The sequence below is a fragment of the Schistocerca cancellata genome, chromosome 9, assembly GCF_023864275.1.
Source record: "Schistocerca cancellata isolate TAMUIC-IGC-003103 chromosome 9, iqSchCanc2.1, whole genome shotgun sequence".
Classification (NCBI taxonomy): Eukaryota; Metazoa; Arthropoda; class Insecta; order Orthoptera; family Acrididae; genus Schistocerca; species Schistocerca cancellata.
In genome coordinates, this window is record NC_064634.1 from 503,982,160 (window position 1) to 504,002,118 (window position 19,959).

The 19,959-nt window shown below is 42.4% G+C and overlaps 1 protein-coding gene across 1 annotated transcript in view; it reads left to right on the top strand.

The window, feature by feature from the left end:
• The window catches only part of LOC126100252 (serine/threonine-protein kinase SIK3-like), a 541,515-nt gene that overhangs the window by 503,760 nt on the left and 17,796 nt on the right, over positions 1-19,959 (top strand). The window contains exon 18 of the mRNA XM_049910836.1: positions 8,978-9,303. Coding sequence (XP_049766793.1) covers positions 8,978-9,303 — 326 coding nt within the window. The remainder of the gene's footprint in view (positions 1-8,977; positions 9,304-19,959) is intronic.

Genomic DNA, 19,959 nt, shown 5'->3' on the forward strand with positions numbered 1-19,959 from the left:
AGACTGCGCAATGGAGAGAACTTCATCGAGAGTCGGATTCGCTAACTGAAGGGCACGTTGCCGAACTTCTTTGTCGGGCGCCGACCGGATAATAGCATAGGATCCTTTGTGAATGTTAGTAACAAATTGACACTTTCGACTGAGGCCGTGAAGTTCAGCAGCCCAAGCGCGATAGGACTGATTTGGTTGTTTGTGACAACGATAAAAGGCAACACGAGAGGCTACCACATGCGTTTGCTTTTGAAAATAGACAGTCAGAAGGGAGCACATTTCAGCAAAGGACAAAGACGCAGGATCCTTCAAAGGAGCCAATTGCGACAACAACCGATACATTTGAGGTGAAATCCAGGAAAAGAACAGAGACTTACATGGTTGTTCGTCCGTGACATGAAATGCCAAGAAGTGCTGTCGAAGACGTTTTTCATAATCAGACCAGTCTTCCGCCGTCTCGTCGTAAGGTGGAAAAGGAGGTACAGCCAACGACGAGAAACGCCCCGCATTTGATGCCGCGACGAAATTGCGAATCGCCGCTGTTAGAAGCGTTTGCTGATCGCAAATCGCCGTCGTTAGAAGCGTCTGCTGTTCAAGGAGATTTTGCAAGAGCTGCTCGACAGTAGCCATGGAACCCCGTGAGTCAACGATGAAAAGGAAAAATCCACTACCTCGTCACCAATTTTTATATCTTCAAATTTAACTTATATTTCGGACAACAACACATATAAGTCACTGAGTAAGTTGACCTGTGTACAAGTCGGCATTCGATTAAACACTGAGTCTCAGTCTAGGGGCCGCTGCTCGGCTGGCCGCTTAGGTGGCGCAGCTGCTGCGTGGCTGGCAGACAGCGCCGCACGTAGAGGACGTGCATAATTGGGCGGCGGCACTTTGAATGATCGGCGAGTCACAACAGTTGGTTCAGGACAGAACTAATGAAGCCTCGGACAAGTGCTGTCATGGACGGGGACGACACTTGAACCCTATGCCCGTCCACAATGGTAAAGACACTGCTAGCCACACGGAAAATGATTTAAATCCAAATAGAGGTGTTTTGCAGGATATGCTTCCTGCAACCACTCTAGAAGGAAAACAAAGACAGAGGATGAGATGGTCAGATGAAGTTAACCGACACCTCATGTTCTGTTATTACCAAGCAACAAACTTAGGAACCAACAAAACTGGATACAGATCACAAGTATACACAACATTTATTACCAGATACCCAGAGTTAAAATTTTTAACAGAACAACGACTAGCTGATCAGATCCGTGTAATAATAAAAAATAACAGGATAGCCTAGTCAGAATTAGAAAACATCAAACAACAAGTACAACAAATACTGGAACAAAATAATGTGCAATCAGAAGAAGAAGAAAATACAGTAATGGACTCAAACATCCCAGAGCAAACAAACAAAGAACAACACGCATCAATTAAACAATCAGAGGAAAACAAAATCTTAAGACAGCCACCAGAACAAGCACAAATAGAACACGAAGTGACACACTTGTTAGATATAGAAGAGAAATTTCAGCTGACATTCATAGAATACAAACACACGTATACAGACATTAGAGCATTCTTGCATAGACCACCAAATGACCCACAAGTCGAAACAACAATAACAACTATCAACACAATCATACACAACAAAATAAATGAAAATACAGCTATGGGAGAGTTACAACTACTGGTTTATATAGGAGCACTCACTACACTAAATATACACACTAGGCAGAGATCAGAACCAACCAACACACAGAAGAAACCCACAAAACCAGCATGGCAACATAGGCTACAGATCAGAATAGAAAAACTGAGAAAAGACATTGGACAGCTAACACAATTTATAAGAAATGAAATATCAGACAAAAAACGAAAAAGGTTAGGTAAAATCTCACAACAAGAAGTGATAGAGAAATTAGGTGAAAAGAAGCAGAAATTACAAGCGTTGGCCAAACAACTTAGAAGATATAAAAAAAGTGAAAATAGAAGGAAACAAAACCGAACATTCAACACAAACCAAAAGAAATTTTATCAGACAATAGATAACACACACATTAAAATAGACAATCTGCCAAATATGACATACATGGAACACTTCTGGAGCAACATATGGTCAAACCCAGTACAACATAATAGACATGCATGGTGGATACAAGCAGAAACAGGCACATACAAGATGATACCACAAATGCCTGAAGTGATAATTTTGCAACATGAAGTCACCCAAGCAATTAATGCTACGCACAATTGGAAAGCCCCTGGAAATGATAAAATAGCAAATTACTGGCTAAAGAAGTTCACCTCAACACATTCACATCTAACTAAATTATATAACAGTTACATTGCAGACCCATACACAGTCCCTGATACACTTACACAAGGTATAACTTATCTGAAACCTAAAGATCAAGCAGACACGGCAAAATTTCGCCCCGTAACATGCCTACCAACAATATACAAAATATTAACTTCAGTCATTACACAGAAATTAATGACATATACAACACAGAACAAAATTATAAATGAAGAACAAAAAGGCTGTTGCAAAGCAGCACGAGGATGTAAAGAGTAACTGGTAATAGATACAGAGGTGACGTACCAAGCTAAAACTAAACAAAGGTCACTGCACTACACATACATTGATTATCAAAAAGCTTTTGATAGTGTACCCCACTCATGGTTACTACAGATATAGGAAATATACAAAGTAGATCCTAAATTGATACAGTTCCTAAACATAGTAACGAAAAATTGGAAAACCACACTTAATATCCAAACAAATTCAAATATCACATCACAGCCAATACAGATTAAGCGTGGAATATACCAAGGAGACTCATTAAGTCCTTTCTGGTTCTGCCTTGCTCTGAACCCACTATCCAACATGCTAAATAATACAAATTATGGATATAATATTACTGGAAGATACCCACACAAAATCACACATTTGCTATACATGGATTATCTAAAACTACTGGCAGCAACAAATCAACAACTCAACCAATTACTAAAGATAACAGAAGTATTCAGCAATGATATAAATATGGCTTTCGGAACAGACAAATGTAAGAAAAATAACATAGTCAAGAGAAAATACACTAAACAAGAAGATTACTTATTGGATAACCACAGCGACTGCATAGAAGCAATGGAAAACAGATGCCTATAAATATCTAGGATACAGGCAAAAAATAGGAATAGATAATACAAATATTAAAGAAGAACTAAAAGAAAAATATAGACAAAGACTGACAAAAATACTGAAAACAGAATTGACAGTAAGAAACAAGGCAAAAGCTATAAATACTTACGCTATACCAATATTGACCTACTCATTTGGAGTAGTGAAATGGAGTAACACAGACCTAGAAGCACTCAATACACTTACACGATCACAATGCCACAAATGTAGAATACATCAGATACATTCAGCAACAGAAAGATTCACATTAAGCAGAAAGGAAGGAGGAAGGGGTTTTATCGACATAAAAAACCTACATTATGGACATAATAGAGGGAAACGTTCCATGTGGGAAAAATATATCTAAAAACAAAGTTGATGAGACTTACCAAACAAAAGGGCTGGCAGGTCGATAGACACACAAACATACACACAAAATTCAAGCTTTCGCAACAGACTGTTGCATCGTCAGGAAAGAGGGAAGGAGAGGGAAAGACGAAAGGATGTGGGTTTTAAGGGAGAGGGTAAGGAGTCATTCCAATCCCGGGAGCACAAAGACTTACCTTAGGGGGAAAAAAGGACAGGTATACACTCGCGCACACACACACATATCCATCCGCTCATACACAGACACAAGCAGACATTTGTAAAGGCAAAGAGTTTGGGCAGAGATGTCAGTCGAGGCGGAAGTACAGAGGCAAAGATGTTGTTGAAAGACAGGTGAGGTATGAGTGGCGGCAAATTGAAATTAGAAATTAGCTGAGATTGAGGCCTGGCAGATAGCGAGAAGAGAGGATATGCTGAAGGGCAAGTTCCCATCTCCGGAGTTCTGACAGCTTGGTGTTAGTGGGAAGTATCCAGATAACCCGGACGGTGTAACACTGTGCCAAGATATACTGGCCGTGCACCAAGGCATGTTTAGCCACAGGGTGATCCTCATTACCAACAAACACTGTCTGCCTGTGTCCATTCATGTGAATGGACATTTTGTTGCTGGTCATTCCCACATAGAAGGCTTCACAGTGTAGGCAGGTCAGTTGGTAAATCACGTGGGTGCTTTCACACGTGGCTCTGCCTTTGATCGTGTACGCCTTCCGGGTTACAGGACTGGAGTAGGTGGTGGTGGGAGGGTGCATGGGACAGGTTTTACACCGGGGGCGGTTACAAGGGTAGGAGCCAGAGGGTAGGGAAGGTGGTTTGGGGATTTCATAGGGATGAACTAAGAGGTTACAAAGGTTAGGTGGACGGCGGAGAGACACTCTTGGTGGAGTGGGGAGGATTTCATGAAGGATGGATCTCATTTCAGGGCAGGATTTGAGGAAGTCGTATCCCTGCTGGAGAGCCACATTCAGAGTCTGATCCAGTCCCGGAAAGTATCCTGTCACAAGTGGGGCACTTTTGGGGTTCTTCTGTGGAAGGTTCCGGGTTTGAGGAGATGAGGAAGTGGCTCTGGTTATTTGCTTCTGTACCAGGTCGGTAGGGTAGTTGCGGGATGCGAAAGCTGTTTTCAGGTTGTTGGTGTAATGGTTCAAGGATTCCGGACTGGAGCAGATTCGTTTGCCACGAAGACCTAGGCTGTAGGAAAGGGACCGTTTGATGTGGAATGGGTGGCAGCTGTCATGTAGGACATTCCGAAACCTCTGTCCTATCCAAAGACCTCACCTTCAGCCCCACTCCCAGATTCAACCAAACAGCCCTCGGCAAAGATACTATGCTACACCCGTACTCTCTGCTGGAAATATCACTTTGCCATGAAGAAAAATGATCCTAATCCTACTCCTAATGATCCAACTCCTCAAGACACTATCCAAATTGAACCCTGCCTGGAACAGTTCCGTCCTCCGTCACAGCGGGACCCACCTCCTCTTCCTCAAAATCACCATCTCCAAACCTTCCATGAATTTCTGACTTCCAGCCTTGCCTCTCAATCCTTCTTAAAAAACCTTAATCCTACTCCCAACATCACCACTGCTGAAGCCCAGGCTATCCGTGATCTGAAGGCTGACCGATCCATCGTCATTCTTCCGGCGGACAAGGGTTCCACGACTGTGGTACTTGATCGTCAGGAGTATGTGGCTGAGGGACTGCGTCAGCTTTCAGACAACACTACTTACAATGTTTGCCAAGGTAATCCCATTCCTGATGTCCAGGCGGAGCTTCAAGGAATCCTCAGAACCTTAGGCCCCCCTACAAAACCTTTCACCTGACTCCATCAACCTCCTGACCACACCAACACCCCGCACCCCTACCTTCTACCTTCTTCCTAAAGTTCACAAACCCAATCATCCTGGCCGTCCCATTGTAGCTGGTTACCAAGCCCCCACAGAACGCATCTCTGCCTACGTAGATCAACACCTTCAACCCATTACATGCAGTCTCCCATCCTTCATCAAAGACACCAACCACTTTCTCGAATGCCTGGAATCCCTACCCAGTCTGTTACCCCCGGAAACCATCTTTGTAACCATTGATGCCACTTCCTTATACACAAATATTCCGCATGTCCAGGGCTTCACTACGATGGAGCACTTCCTTTCACGCCGATCACCTGCCACCCTACCTAAAACCTCTTTCCTCATTACCTTAGCCAGCTTCATCCTGACCCACAACTTCTTCACTTTCGAAGGCCAGACATACCAACAATTAAAGGGAACAGCCATGGGCACCAGGATGGCCCCCTCGTACGCCAACCTATTCATGGGTCGCTTAGAGGAAGCCTTCTTGGTTACCCAGGCCTGCCAACCCAAAGTTTGGTACAGATTTATTGATGACATTTTCATGATCTGGACTCACAGTGAAGAAGAACTCCAGAATTTCCTCTCCAACCTCAACTCCTTTGGTTCCATCAGATTCACCTGGTCCTACTCTAAATCCCATGCCACTTTCCTTGACGTTGACCTCCACCTGTCCAATGGCCAGCTTCACACGTCCGTCCACATCAAACCCACCAACAAGCAACACAAGTACCTCCATTACGACAGCTGCCACCCATTCCACATCAAACGGTCCCTTCCCTACAGCCTAGGTCTTCGTGGCATACGAATCTGCTCCAGTCCGGAATCCTTGAACCATTACACCAACAACCTGAAAACAGCTTTCGCATCCCGCAACTACCCTCCCGACCTGGTACAGAAGCAAATAACCAGAGCCACTTCCTCATCTCCTCAAACCCGGAACCTCCCACAGAAGAACCCCAAAAGTGCCCCACTTGTGACAGGATACTTTCCGGGACTGGATCAGACTCTGAATGTGGCTCTCCAGCAGGGATACGACTTCCTCAAATCCTGCCCTGAAATGAGATCCATCCTTCATGAAATCCTCCCCACTCCACCAAGAGTGTCTCTCCGCCGTCCACCTAACCTTCGTAACCTCTTAGTTCATCCCTATGAAATCCCCAAACCACCTTCCCTACCCTCTGGCTCCTACCCTTGTAACCACCCCCAGTGTAAAACCTGTCCCATGCACCCTCCCACCACCACCTACTCCAGTCCTGTAACCCGGAAGGCGTACACGATCAAAGGCAGAGCCACGTGTGAAAGCACCCACGTGATTTACCAACTGACCTGCCTACACTGTGAAGCCTTCTATGTGGGAATGACCAGCAACAAACTGTCCATTCGCATGAATGGACACAGGCAGACAGTGTTTGTTGGTAATGAGGATCACCCTGTGGCTAAACATGCCTTGGTGCACGGCCAGTATATCTTGGCACAGTGTTACACCGTCCGGGTTATCTGGATACTTCCCACTAACACCAAGCTGTCAGAACTCCGGAGATGGGAACTTGCCCTTCAGCATATCCTCTCTTCTCGCTATCCGCCAGGCCTCAATCTCAGCTAATTTCTAATTTCAATATGCCGCCGCTCATACTTCACCTGTCTTTCAACAACATCTTTGCCTCTGTACTTCCGCCTCGACTGACATCTCTGCCCAAACTCTTTGCCTTTACAAATGTCTGCTTGTGTCTGTGTATGAGCGGATGGATATGTGTGTGTGTGCGAGTGTATACCTGTCCTTTTTTCCCCCTAAGGTAAGTCTTTGCACTCCCTGGATTGGAATGACTCCTTACCCTCTCCCTTAAAACCCACATCTTTTCATCTTTCCCTCTGCTTCCCTCTTTCCTGACGAAGCAACCGTTTGTTGCGGAAGCTTGAATTTTGTGTGTCTATCGACCTGCCAGCCCTTTTGTTTGGTAAGTCTCATCAACTTTGTTTTTAGATATATTTTTCTACATTATGGACAGGTAGACAATTTAAGAAAATTCCCTATAGAACGAGCAGAAACTAGCAAAATACACAAAGCAATCACTCATATAAATACATCGGCTACACCATTGCAATTTCATAACCACTTCTACAACATTTTAGATCACATAACATCAACAGATACAAAGAAAGTAAATTGAAAAAAGAAAACACTACATGGCAAGCACCCGTATCATCTAATACATCCCACACATCGATCAAGACGCATCCAACACATGGTTAAGAAAAGACAATATATACAGTGAGACAGAAGGATTCATGATTGCAATACAGGATCAAACAATAAACACCAGATATTACAGCAAGCATATTATTAAAGATCCCAATACCACAACAGATAAATGCAGACTTTGCAAACAACAAATAGAAACAGTAGATCACATCACAAGCAGATGTACAATACTAGCAAATACAGAATACACCAGAAGACATGACAATGTAGCAAAAATAATACATCAACAGCTTGATATACAACATAAACTAATAAAACAGCACTTTCCCACATACAAATATGCACCACAAAATGTACTGGAGAATGATGAATACAAATTATACTGGAACAGAACCATTATAACAGATAATACAACACCACATAACAAACCTGACATCATACTCGCCAATAAAAAGAAGAAATTGACACAACTAATCGAAATATCCATACCCAATACAACAAATATACAGAAGAAAACAGGAGAAAAAATTGAAAAATACATCCAACTGGCTGAGGAAGTCAAGGACATGTGGCATCAGGATAAAGTTGAAATTATACCAATTATACTATCAACTACAGGAGTCATACCACACAATATCCACCAGTACATCAACGCAATACAGCTACATCCAAATATATATATACAACTACAGAAATCTGTAATTATTGATACATGTTCAATTACCCGAAAGTTCCTAATTGCGATGTAACATATACCGTACAGTTAAAAGGAAGTCACGCTTGATCAAGGTCTGCGTCACTTTCCATTTTTAACCAGACGTAACGTCTGATAAAGGAAAGAAAGAAGTAATAATAATAGCCTGTGTACCCTGTTCCACAAATATACACACAATGTACAGGGCTATTTTGAAAAATATTTAAGTGTAAGTAATTTTTATATCTGCATTTTATATTGACAGATATCTGAATGTCAGATAGATAATATCCTGTTTGTTAATACAGATGTAAAATGTAATTTTATTCTATGAAAAATTTCATTGGATCATGTTGCTTATGACAGCAGTGTATTGTGTTCTTCAATGCAGAATGAACATGTGTCTTTGACCAGTTTTATTGCAATGGGCACTGATCACCCACAAAAGTGTGACCCCATTGTGACTCGGTGCTACCCATGTCTGGGCCAACCGAATCGTTTTCTCCACTTTGGTTTTGACTTCTCAGTGTGGAACAGATAGCTCCTATCAAAACAGAGGCACCGTCAGCAGTCGGTACATTCGTTATGGTTAATACTGACAGAGTTGACAGTACTCACGTCCTCCCACATCTAGCTGCAACCAAACTATCTCGTTTGTGCTGCAGGTTCGCCCATACACCAGCAGTGCTGCGGTGGTGCAGAGTACCCACAGTCGCCGACCTCCAGTGTGAGCTGCCTGGCAGCGGGGCTGAGTGGGCTGTCCACGGGCGGGGTGCCACTCGCACTCGACCTGCGGGTGACGCCGTCGCCCCCGTTGATGTCGCAGGCGCCACCGCTGGGCACGATCCGTGAGGAGCTCAACCGGCAGAGCCGACAGCAGCACCGGCAGATGCACCCGCAGATTAGCCTCACAGACGAGATGGGTGACGAGGTCACCCTTGTCGCGCCTCCGCACTACTACTGCCCGCCCTCGCTGCCTCCGCCATTTGCGGTAAGTCTGCACGGGATGTGTGCCGTATTCGAGTTGCGGTTGGTCGTCAGTGTACTTTAGGTGTAGCAATTGTGTCAGATGTTCTGAAGTAGTTGCAGTTTGATATTATTAGCGATTTGCCGTATCTTGTGCTGTAGAATTTCCAGTGACTGAAACTTACTGTTTTTGGGGCTGTAATCAGGTGAGCTGCTCGGACTCTTGCCAAAGTGGTGAGCCATCATACAGCTCATTACAAGTGTGGCAAGCTGTGAAGGGAGGAGGATGGGAGGAGAAACGGGTCCGAATGGGCGTAGCAGGTGCCTGTATCACATTTTTGAGATGTGGTCCACACAGCAGCAACTTGCTGATGTGATTTGTGTCAGATTTGTTATAGTTTTAAAGAGTACTGTACTGGGAGATGTGACTGTGAAACAGTGGTTATGGGACGGCTGTGTATAAATCGTGATAGCCCTAACTTCTGACATACCTTTAAAATGAATAACACTGTTTCACACAAAGTTTCTGGTGATACAACTCTCGCATTTGGTGACCATTGTATTTGCATATTAAATGCATGAACTGTGCTCATCAGAGCACTGTGCTCAAGTCATCAGAGGAATGTAAATAATTTAGGAAATAACGGTCTAGTAGTTGAGGCACCGATTGTCGACAGATGGCAGGCGCTCAAATGAATCTGAGGACAGTTCTACCATTGAAACAAAACAGTCTTCATAGCCATCGAGTATGTGTACACACAGGCAGATGTACAATTGTATTGCTACATTGTCCTGCCCGAGTACACAGTGCTGGCAGTTGGAATCGTGTGGGGAAGGGGTCGTATTGGATGGAGTGGGAGAAGAAGGAAGTTGGAGGGTGGGTCAGGGAAGCAGCACCAACAGCTCTGAGGGAGAGGCAGCAGCTGCACAGAACTGGACTGCAGCACAGGTGAGCACGGTCTGGCTGACAGCAGATGGAGTCATGCAGATGATGTTTGGTTTGTGGGGCGCTCAACAGCGCGGTTATCAGCGCCTGTACAATTTCCCAACCTTTGCTCAGTCCAATTTCGCCACTTTCCTGGATGATGATGAAATGATGAGGACAACACAAACACCCAGTCATCTCGAGGCAGGTAAAATCCCTGACCCCGCCGGGAATCGAACCCGGGACCCCGTGCTCGGGAAGCGAGAACGCTACCGCGAGACCACAAGCAGCGGACAGGAGTCATGCAGAGTGCATGACAGTGTGCGAGGAAGGAATGGGAGCTAGAGACAGAGTTGGAGGTTGGGGAAGCTGCATAGAAGAGGGTGTGAATGCAGGATGAGAGAAGTTATACGCTGATTAAAATAGCTTAGTGGTAGGCAGATTACCGTGGCTGGGGACAATGTCACTGGCGTGCAGCTGGCTTTGCTATTAGAGGCTGTACCTCCAGAATGAGCAACAAGGGGAGCACACGGGACTCGAGAGTGAACTACAATTGTTAGGCGATCGGCCTCTAGCACACGCTCACCAAAATTTCAACCACAGAGTTATTTTGGTTGTACTGTTATTGTGAGTACATATTGATGTTTTGGGTGGATGTAGTGGACAAGTCATCCCCCTAGCAAGAGGTCAGGAACGGATGTGGCATCAGGCTGGACAAGAATAATTCATAGAAATTTGGCTGAATGTCAGAAATGCTGTCAGCATCTTATACAGGTATGACAATACCCCACCACAGCAACTATTTGAGGCATTATTACCTTTACTACTTAAATTACCTGTACACGGAAGACAGTAATTATAAGGGGCAATCACAGAGTTTGTGTTCAAAAGCTGTACAATCCATAATCAGTATGCCAGTCAGGCAGAATCACTGTGAGGGTTGAGGCAAATGTCTCACCGATGGACCAGGATTATGATACCCATTTAGGAAAACACTGTGTCTGCTATGTGAAGAAAACCATAACTGCCTGTCATACATTCTCGTCTGACAGGAATTGTCATCCCTTCGAGACGTTTTTTTATGGGACCAAAGGTGTGATAATCACAGGGGAAGAGATCGTGACTGTAGGATGGGTGTTAAAGTGCTATCACTTGAGTTGGCATAATTTCTGATCTCTACCAGATCAACTGGTGTCCTTTGTTGAATCTGGATTAGCACAGAACTTGACACATCATTCCACAACTGTAATTTCCGACAGATGTGCTACCTCATACCCTTTCTTCATTCCCTGACAGATGTGTACCAGTGTTCGTCCTTCACAGCTGTTGAAAGAATAACAGCACTTCAGTCCTGTGTGGATGTTGACATTTGGTAAAAACATTGTCATACGTCACATTTGTGCACTTACTGAACACACATCAGAAAGTTAAAAATGCGTCACTAATCACTTGCCTGCACATCGGTGCTTGGAGCTGCAGTATGCTGAATATACACTGCAGCAACATCCCCAAACAGAAATTTTTTGATCACCATTTACATTTGCTAATGCTGTTTTACTACTTTTTCTTTAACCAAAGCCCATATATAAAGTGGGTTCCATACATATACAGTGAAAATTGTAGAGATGAGGAACTAATGGTCAGAAATAAATAAGGCACACACTCGTAAAAGTTCACTGATATGATGGGCAATTGTTTGTTACTAGATGTAATCCAAGTGCCCATCGTATCGGTGCAACTTCAGAAAATGGTATACACTTGTCTCAGATTACTGGCAACAGTTCTCTATCGGCTTGTCAGCTGGTATTGTACAAGATTGACTAGTGTAACCTTATTTCCTCCAGGACCTTCTGTAAGGGAGATGCCACAGTTTTTGGTTACTGCATTCCTCATTGTTGTCTGTGAGATGCTGTAGTTTCACTTTCTCTGTGCACTCCTTAACTCTGATATAAGTGTCCACGAGCACCCGAAGCACACACACACTTGTGGGATAGGAAGAGGTGGTCATACAGTACAATGGCCAACCCTTATAACTACAGATGTCTTCCATATGGGGTTATGTGCAGTTGATGGTTGCAAAACTGCATCAAAAGTTGGAGGAGGAGTTGGATGGTACACTCCTAGCTTCTTTTTTCATTGTACGACAGGCACGTAGGGCATGTGGAAAAAACTTACACACCATCGTAAAACGTGTGTTGAGATCAGTGGCTGCCATTTGAATAGTTGCGATGCTCGTATGTTATTGCTAAAAAGTGTATAACTTGTTTGTATTGGTGAAAAACGAAATTTTAATTTTTAATCATTAATTTTTCATCTCAAAGTACACGTCTGTATAATTTGACATCAGAACTACTTTGGGGAATGCTAGATTAAATAAATGTGTTACTGTATTAATAAATGTATTATAATATTAACTAGAAAACACTTCCTGATGTTCTACAAAAATGTATTGTACTTCTGTGCTGTAGGATCTCTGTCTGAGGTTTCCTAATCCATGTCAGTTTAAAGGTGTTCATATTGTACTCATTCATGACCCTGATCTCTTGGGTTGTTTGCTCCAGTTATGATCTTCAGTCATTACCTCTGCAGTAGTGTATCCTGCTAATATTGATAACAATTGTAGTTGACCACTGTCTCACTTGGAGAAGTTACACTTGGAATTGTAGATATTGTTGCCTGCATGTTATGCTTCAAATGCTTGTGTTGTTCTTTGAGTCTTTTCTAACATTAGTAATAAAGTCTCAACACACAATAGTTTATCTGTTCTATTCATTTTAGTAAGGTTTCAGTTTTTTCAAAATGATATTAATATTACCACCTGCTGCCCATATTTTCTCCTGGAGGAAGTTCCAAAAGCTGGGAATAGACTTTTTCTACTTTTATTCACCCTGTCACCAGTACAGAAAATTCCACTTCCGTATGTAAATGTGATCAGCCTTGTAATTGTACTTCTTTCAAGCAAATTTTCCTTTTGATGCAGTGTAGACATTTCTGAAAAGCTTGTTGACAATGGACAAGTTTAAGTCAAATTTTGTGCAAGTTTGCTGTGGAACTAAAATGTCTGCATGCATGCAAATATGTTTATAATGCTGCACCTAGAAGCCATGTAACCACTGCTGGAAACAGTTAGTCACTCTCTTTTGTCTAAATTTCATAAAGATTTTAGCCGCATTACAATGCAATATATCACCTTGCAATATAAAAATGTGTCTGTGTAAACAGGACCAGTAGAAACCTGATTTCAAAACATGAGGTAAACAGATCAATTACCTGAAGATGGGCTCCCAAGGTTCAGAATGCATTGAAATAAAAATCATAGCTATTGGCTGAAGGTGATTTTTTTTTTCTCCAGAAGTAGCACAAACATGACGACGCTGACAACAGTGGACAATATAAAGACATTTTTAAAGGATTTCGATGTATTATTTGAAAGTGAATTGTATTTTGTAGAAGAGTTTGCTGGGAATGACACAACACAGACAGCAAGCATTGTAGAAGACATGTTTTGATGTCTTCAGCATAATTTTATATGCTGGGAAAAACACAAAAAGGAAGTGAAAAAGTTGGTCAAAGGCTGAATTTGAAGAAACCTCTATCAAAGGCTGAATTTGAAGAAAACATCTAATGAGTCACCTTCTCTTGTTTGTCAATCTGAATTGCAAGGATACCATTTTATGTATTGTGCCCCTGAGGCTCCTTGTTTGTCACATAATTTTGACAACATTCAAGAACTGCCTATGTCCCCTACTACAGATGCTGTATTGCCTCATAGTCACTGTAAAAGATGCGTCCAGGTGGAGTGGGCATAAAGGTCCTGGAAGCAGGGATGCAGGTGTGTACCTTCAGACTCTTTGGACCTCGACACACATTGATGACGTAATTAAGTAGGTTTCTTGTTGTTAAAGTATGCAAGCTTATACATTTCTTTCTTTGAATTGTAATCTGGAATCGTCCGCCCCAGTAGCTGAGTGGTCAGCGTGACGGATTGCCGTCCTCCGGGCCCGGGTTCGATTCCCGGCTGGGTCGGAGATTTTCTCCGCTCAGGGACTGGGTGTTGTGTTGTGTTCATCATCATTTCATCCCCATCCGGCGTGCAGGTCGCCCAATGTGGCGCCGAATGTAATAAGACCTGCGCCAAGGCGGCCGGACCTGCCCCGCGAGGGGCCTCCCGGCCAATGACGCCAAACGCTCATTTCCATTTTCAATCTGGAATCAGAACTGTGGCTCACTTTGTAGTTTATCTATGATCCCCACGCATATGTTGTAGTCTTACAAAAAGTTCAGTTCACTCATTTTTCTCTCCTTGGTTTTTGATTGTGTTTAATGTGGCTCCCAAATGTTCCACAAAGCTGCCTCGTTTTCTACAGGGGGTCTTCCCATCGAGGGGATTGAAGTCTCGATAATGGTAGAAGAATAGGAAGTACTTTTCTTCACCTGATCTTGATTCTCCTTTCTGCACTGTCCAGTTACAGACACACTTTGGACCATTCTCCATTTTATAAGGAATAGTTGATTCATTTGTTATGAAAAATCCCACAGAGTAATTTGATAGCCGGCGATTTTAACTGTATGTTGTGTCCTTAGAATCAGTCTCTCAATTTTAATTTCTGTCAGTAATTGCAAAATTTACTTTGTTCCTTGAAACTGCAAGACATTTGGATCTGTAAATATCTGACTCTTGTCAAATTTACTTATTTTACTGTTACTTCTAGCAGTAGACCTACAGATTTTATTTATCTGTTTGGATGCATGGCAGGATTTTGGCTGTCAATGTCATCTCTGCCAAGCTTCACAGACCACTACGCAGCGACTATTACTTTAAATCCTGTGCTGCAGTCACTGAAATTGTTTTGATCAGCACGGGTGCTGCGTGTGGTGCGCTTGGAGTGATTCTGGAAGTGCAGAATCGTACTCTCCATTCAGCCGTGTGATACGCCTCCAATTTGAAATGGTGGATTCAACGGCAAAGCCAAGGCTTCGACAAATGTCAATTCAATTCTGTGCCAATAGAGTGTGGGAATCTCGGAGGATGCAAGAATTTTACTACCCTTTCTTATATGACCTTTAAAATAGCACTCATCAGGCTCCCCTATGGATTGCAGATAGCAAATGTGTAAAGGAGCAGTTGAAACAGAAGGGTCAAGGGTGCGATCCGAACTATGTGCTTTGGTCATGGATGAACTGACTTCTCTATCTGATTTAACATCAGACGTGCTGTAGACATGCGTGTATTATGTTTCTCAGGTTGGTGGACAGCAATTTTATGACAGCACAAAAGGCCCCATATTGCATGCCCTCCATCAATTCTATGTTGGGCTGCATGAAGTACCCATTCCTGTCGATATGACATCAGATTCCTTTGTTCTTGCTCTGGATTGTAGACTTGCTCCCACTCATAATGCCGCATTTTAGATGTTTTTCAGTGTGATGATGTTAGGAACCTTATTGTCGGATTGCCTTCTAGCAAATTGCTGAAGCTGAATGGTCTGCCAAAAGACTCTTATGTGCCTTTTTGGCCTTTGTTGGGTACCACTTTTACATTGCCTTTGAATGAAGTGTTGAAAGGGATGTTGGTGCCTGACTCTTTAAAGGTTGATAAAATTTGGTTAGTTCTTAAAAGTTCTTATTAGGCAGCAATTGATAAATTTTACCTGATTACCATATTAAAGTTTGATTATAAGACTGTGGCAAGGGCAGTGAATAGCTGGCTGTCTGCTTTGCTGGAGAAAGTTGTTCCTGACCATCAAACTTGTGTTCCCGGTTATTCTATTCCGACCCTGGTAGCTGAATGTCTTGATGTTGTATTGGTGACCGCTGTTACTTCCGTTCCGTGTGCTCTGGCTTTTATGGATTTTGACGAGGTGTTCAATCCTGTCAGCCATGACTTCCTGTTGCAGGTTCACTATTGACATGCAAAGACTCTTTTCTAATTTGTTTACGAGTATGGCATGTCTGCCCAGGACATCATTTCCATGACGTATTCACTAGAATGCCCTAAAAAGAAACAAAAACTGTCTACATACCGAGACCTCAAATGCATAAATTTGCCTGAACTCGAAACTGAGTCACAAGAAATAGTTTGGGGGATGACCTCTACTCCCCTCGTGGACATAAATGACAAACTCCAGGATTTCACTAACAAAATTACTCAACTATATGACAAATATGCTCCAATAAAGACCAGAAAAGTAAAAAGGCAACCTACACCTTGGCTGACTGATGAACTAAAACAGCTCACGAATCTCAGAGATGCTGCACATCGAACATACAAGATACACCCTACACCTGAAAAGCATGCTGTATACAAGCAGAAGCGAAACAAAGTCAGTCAAGTGGTGAGAAACGCTAAGCTCAGACGTGCCCGTACATTAGCTGACAATAGATGTAGACCAGCTATCCTGTGGAAAAATCTCCGTAGTCTCGGTTTAGGCAAAATAAAAGTAGCAGAAAATCCCATGGTCCCAGCTGAAGAACTAAACCGATTCTTCACATTACCTACAACCAAAATTGAACCGCAAAAAAAAAAAAAAAAAAAAAAAAAAAAAAAAAAAAAACATAGAATCATTGATTACTTCATGGGGATGAACGACTGTAGCAAAGAAAAATTCTATCTACAGCACGTCAGTTGCAGTACTGTCAAGAAAGCCATAATGCAGATTAGATCAGCATCTACTGGACATGATGGTATCACTATCCAGATGGTAAAACTTATTATTGACCAACTACTGCCCTCTATAACAGACATTTTCAATGATTCATTAATCACAAGTGTTTTCCCTGAGGCCTGGAAACTGGGACAAATTAAGCCACTGCCTAAAAAGGACATCGCCACAGCACCCTCTGACTACCGCCCCATCTGCCTTCTTCCTGCACTATCAAAGGCCTTAGAATATATAGTTCATGACCAGCTCACCAACTACCTAACTACTAACAACCTACTAGACGAATACCAATCGGGTTTCCGTAAACATCAAAGCACAACATCCGCTCTGATAAAGGTGACAGATGACCTGAAACTTTCCATGGACAGACAAGAAGCGACTATCATTTGCTTCTTAGATTTCAGCAAAGAATTTGATACTGTCGATTTCGACATCTTACTGGCCAAACTTAGCGGTCTAAATTTCTCACCAAGTGCAGTGCAATGGTTTTGCTCATACATGACATCTCGTCAGCAATGTGTCCTGTCTGGGAATATAAAATCACAATGGCGTTAGGTAGTGTCAGGCATTCCCCAAGGCTCAGTATTAGGTCCTATACTCTTCTCTCTGTATGTCAATGATGTGTCATCGGTTCTGACCTATAGCAAATACCATATGTATGCTGATGACCTTCAGTTGTATCTAAGTATGAAACCAAGCAATCTCAAGAAAGCTGTTGAAAATTTCAGTACTGACCTCGATGCACTGTCAAAATGGGCACAGGACATAGGTCTAAAACTAAACCTATCTAAAACCCAAGCGGTACTTGTTGGTCACTCTAAGCTCATTATCCCAAAACATCGGGAATCCGTACCACCTCTTATCCTAAATGGAACAAATATTAACTTCTCTCCCTCAGCAAAGAGTTTGGGAGCAATAATAGATGAAAATCTAAATTGGACAGAGCACGTAACTGCAGTGCGCAAAAAAGCATCAGCATCCCTTCATGTCCTACAAAAATATAAAAAAACTCTTCCCTTTCGATCTGAAAAAGGAATTAGTACAAACGCTTATACTCCCAATCATTGATTACAGCGATATTATCGTACAAGGCCTCTCTCAGGAAAATTCCCGACGTCTAGAACTGGTCATGAATGCCTGCGTCCGATATATCTGTGACGTTCGACTTTTTGATCACATTTCACCAGCATATGCAAAATTGTCCTTGCTGCGTGCAGACAAACGCAGAGATTTCCATACACTCAATCTCATCTACTGCCTTATAAATGTACAATGTCCCTCATATCTCTCCTCATCCCTAACGCTCATGTCGGAACAACATGACAGAAACACACGTTCCCATTATAATAAAAACCTCTCCGTTCCACTGCATCGCTGAGTCACCTTCTCCAAGTCCTTGACAGTAGCAGGAACCCGACTCGGGAATAACCTCCCTCGTTATGTTAGAGAACTTAAAAACATGTCCGGCTTCAAAAAACAGTTAATGACGTATCTACTTAAGCAACAGTAATGCCTTCCTCTGTACATGAATGCATTCCACCTCATTACTTCCCTCTTTCCCCCTCCTTAAATCTCCCTTCCCCAAAACTCGCTATACTAGTAAACATCTACTTTACACACCAAGATATTAATGTACATCGGCACAAACCTTCATTACTATTGCCAATCTTTCTCATGTTTATCATTATTATTTGATTTTTTTTTTACTGTTATTATTATTGCTTTTATCATAATCTGTATGTATAGTACCTGTTGTAAAAATACTGCCGCATTTACTTTATTAGATCTTAGTAACTACTCTTTATTCATATTGTCACTAGAGTAAGCTAATTTTCTCATTTAAACTATGGTCATGATGTAACTCTGATGTGTGAAATGCTGCATGTGTGGAACACTGGTCCGATGTAAGAGAGGGCCTGATGGCCCTAATCTGATCAGGTTAAATAAATAAATAAATAAAATAAATAAATAAATAAAGTATCAGAGCTTTCATGGTTGTCAGTGACCAAGTGATACAACCCCGATTAACATCCATAGAAGTTTTCCTCAGGAAGTTCACTCTCAGTTTCATCATTTGTTGTATCACTTGACACCTTTGTTTGAAGGATCACCGCTCATTTATGAGGTGGACCCTTTTAGGTGAGACGATCTTGGTGGGCACATACACAGATGATACGATGATGTTACAACATTCTCGTGCTGAGATTCCATTCCTCACGGCTAGTGTGAATGCCTTTTGCCTTGTAAGTGGTACCCACATCAACAAAGGCAAATGTTGGTCAATGCAAGTTATTTCGTGGGCATTGGTGGTCAATCAGCACAAGCTTTTGGGAGTCATAATTTATCATCCACCAATTAAAATGGCTACACTTAATTGGGAGTCAGTTATGGGGAAGATACAAGGTGCAATCTTGAAACATGAGCGGTGTTTCCTTACCCTGCTTCAGAAAATTCAGACCCTTCATATCTGTGTCTTGTGCAAAGCATACTACATCACTCGGGTCTTTCACTTCCCTCAATGTTTGCTAGGAAACTGAAACAGCTGTCTGAGTCATTTTTTATGGAAGCATTACATTTTTTAATTAGAAAAGGAGGTGGTTACATGTGTGCATCCCCTCTGGGGTTTGAAAATTTCCAATATTTAAAAGAAAATGTCTGTGTTGTTTGTTCAGTCCACTGTGTTGACTATCTCTAATGCAATCCACTTATTCACGTCTCAGTTGTTTTAGTGTCTGCAGTTGAGCAGTCTTGACCCACATGTCAATGACAGTTGATTGAATTTTTAGTTAAAACATGACCATGAATTTTTTATTGTTGTCAGTTATTCGGGGGCTGATATTCTACAGAGGCTGCATCTCAGGACCAAATTTTTGTTAATGCCTGTTGGTGGGCTTGATTGTTTGGCACATGTTGAACAAGCGTCACCACAAACTTCTAAGAAAACAGTGTGATTTCATCTTAGTCTTCCTGTTCTACCAATGACAGTGGTATCAAGTGATCCATAAACTGTTATCCACCAATGAGCACCTAATTCGTATTAGACTTAGTGTCATGTATCAGTGCAGTCACTGTCCCACCACAGACAAGCTACAGC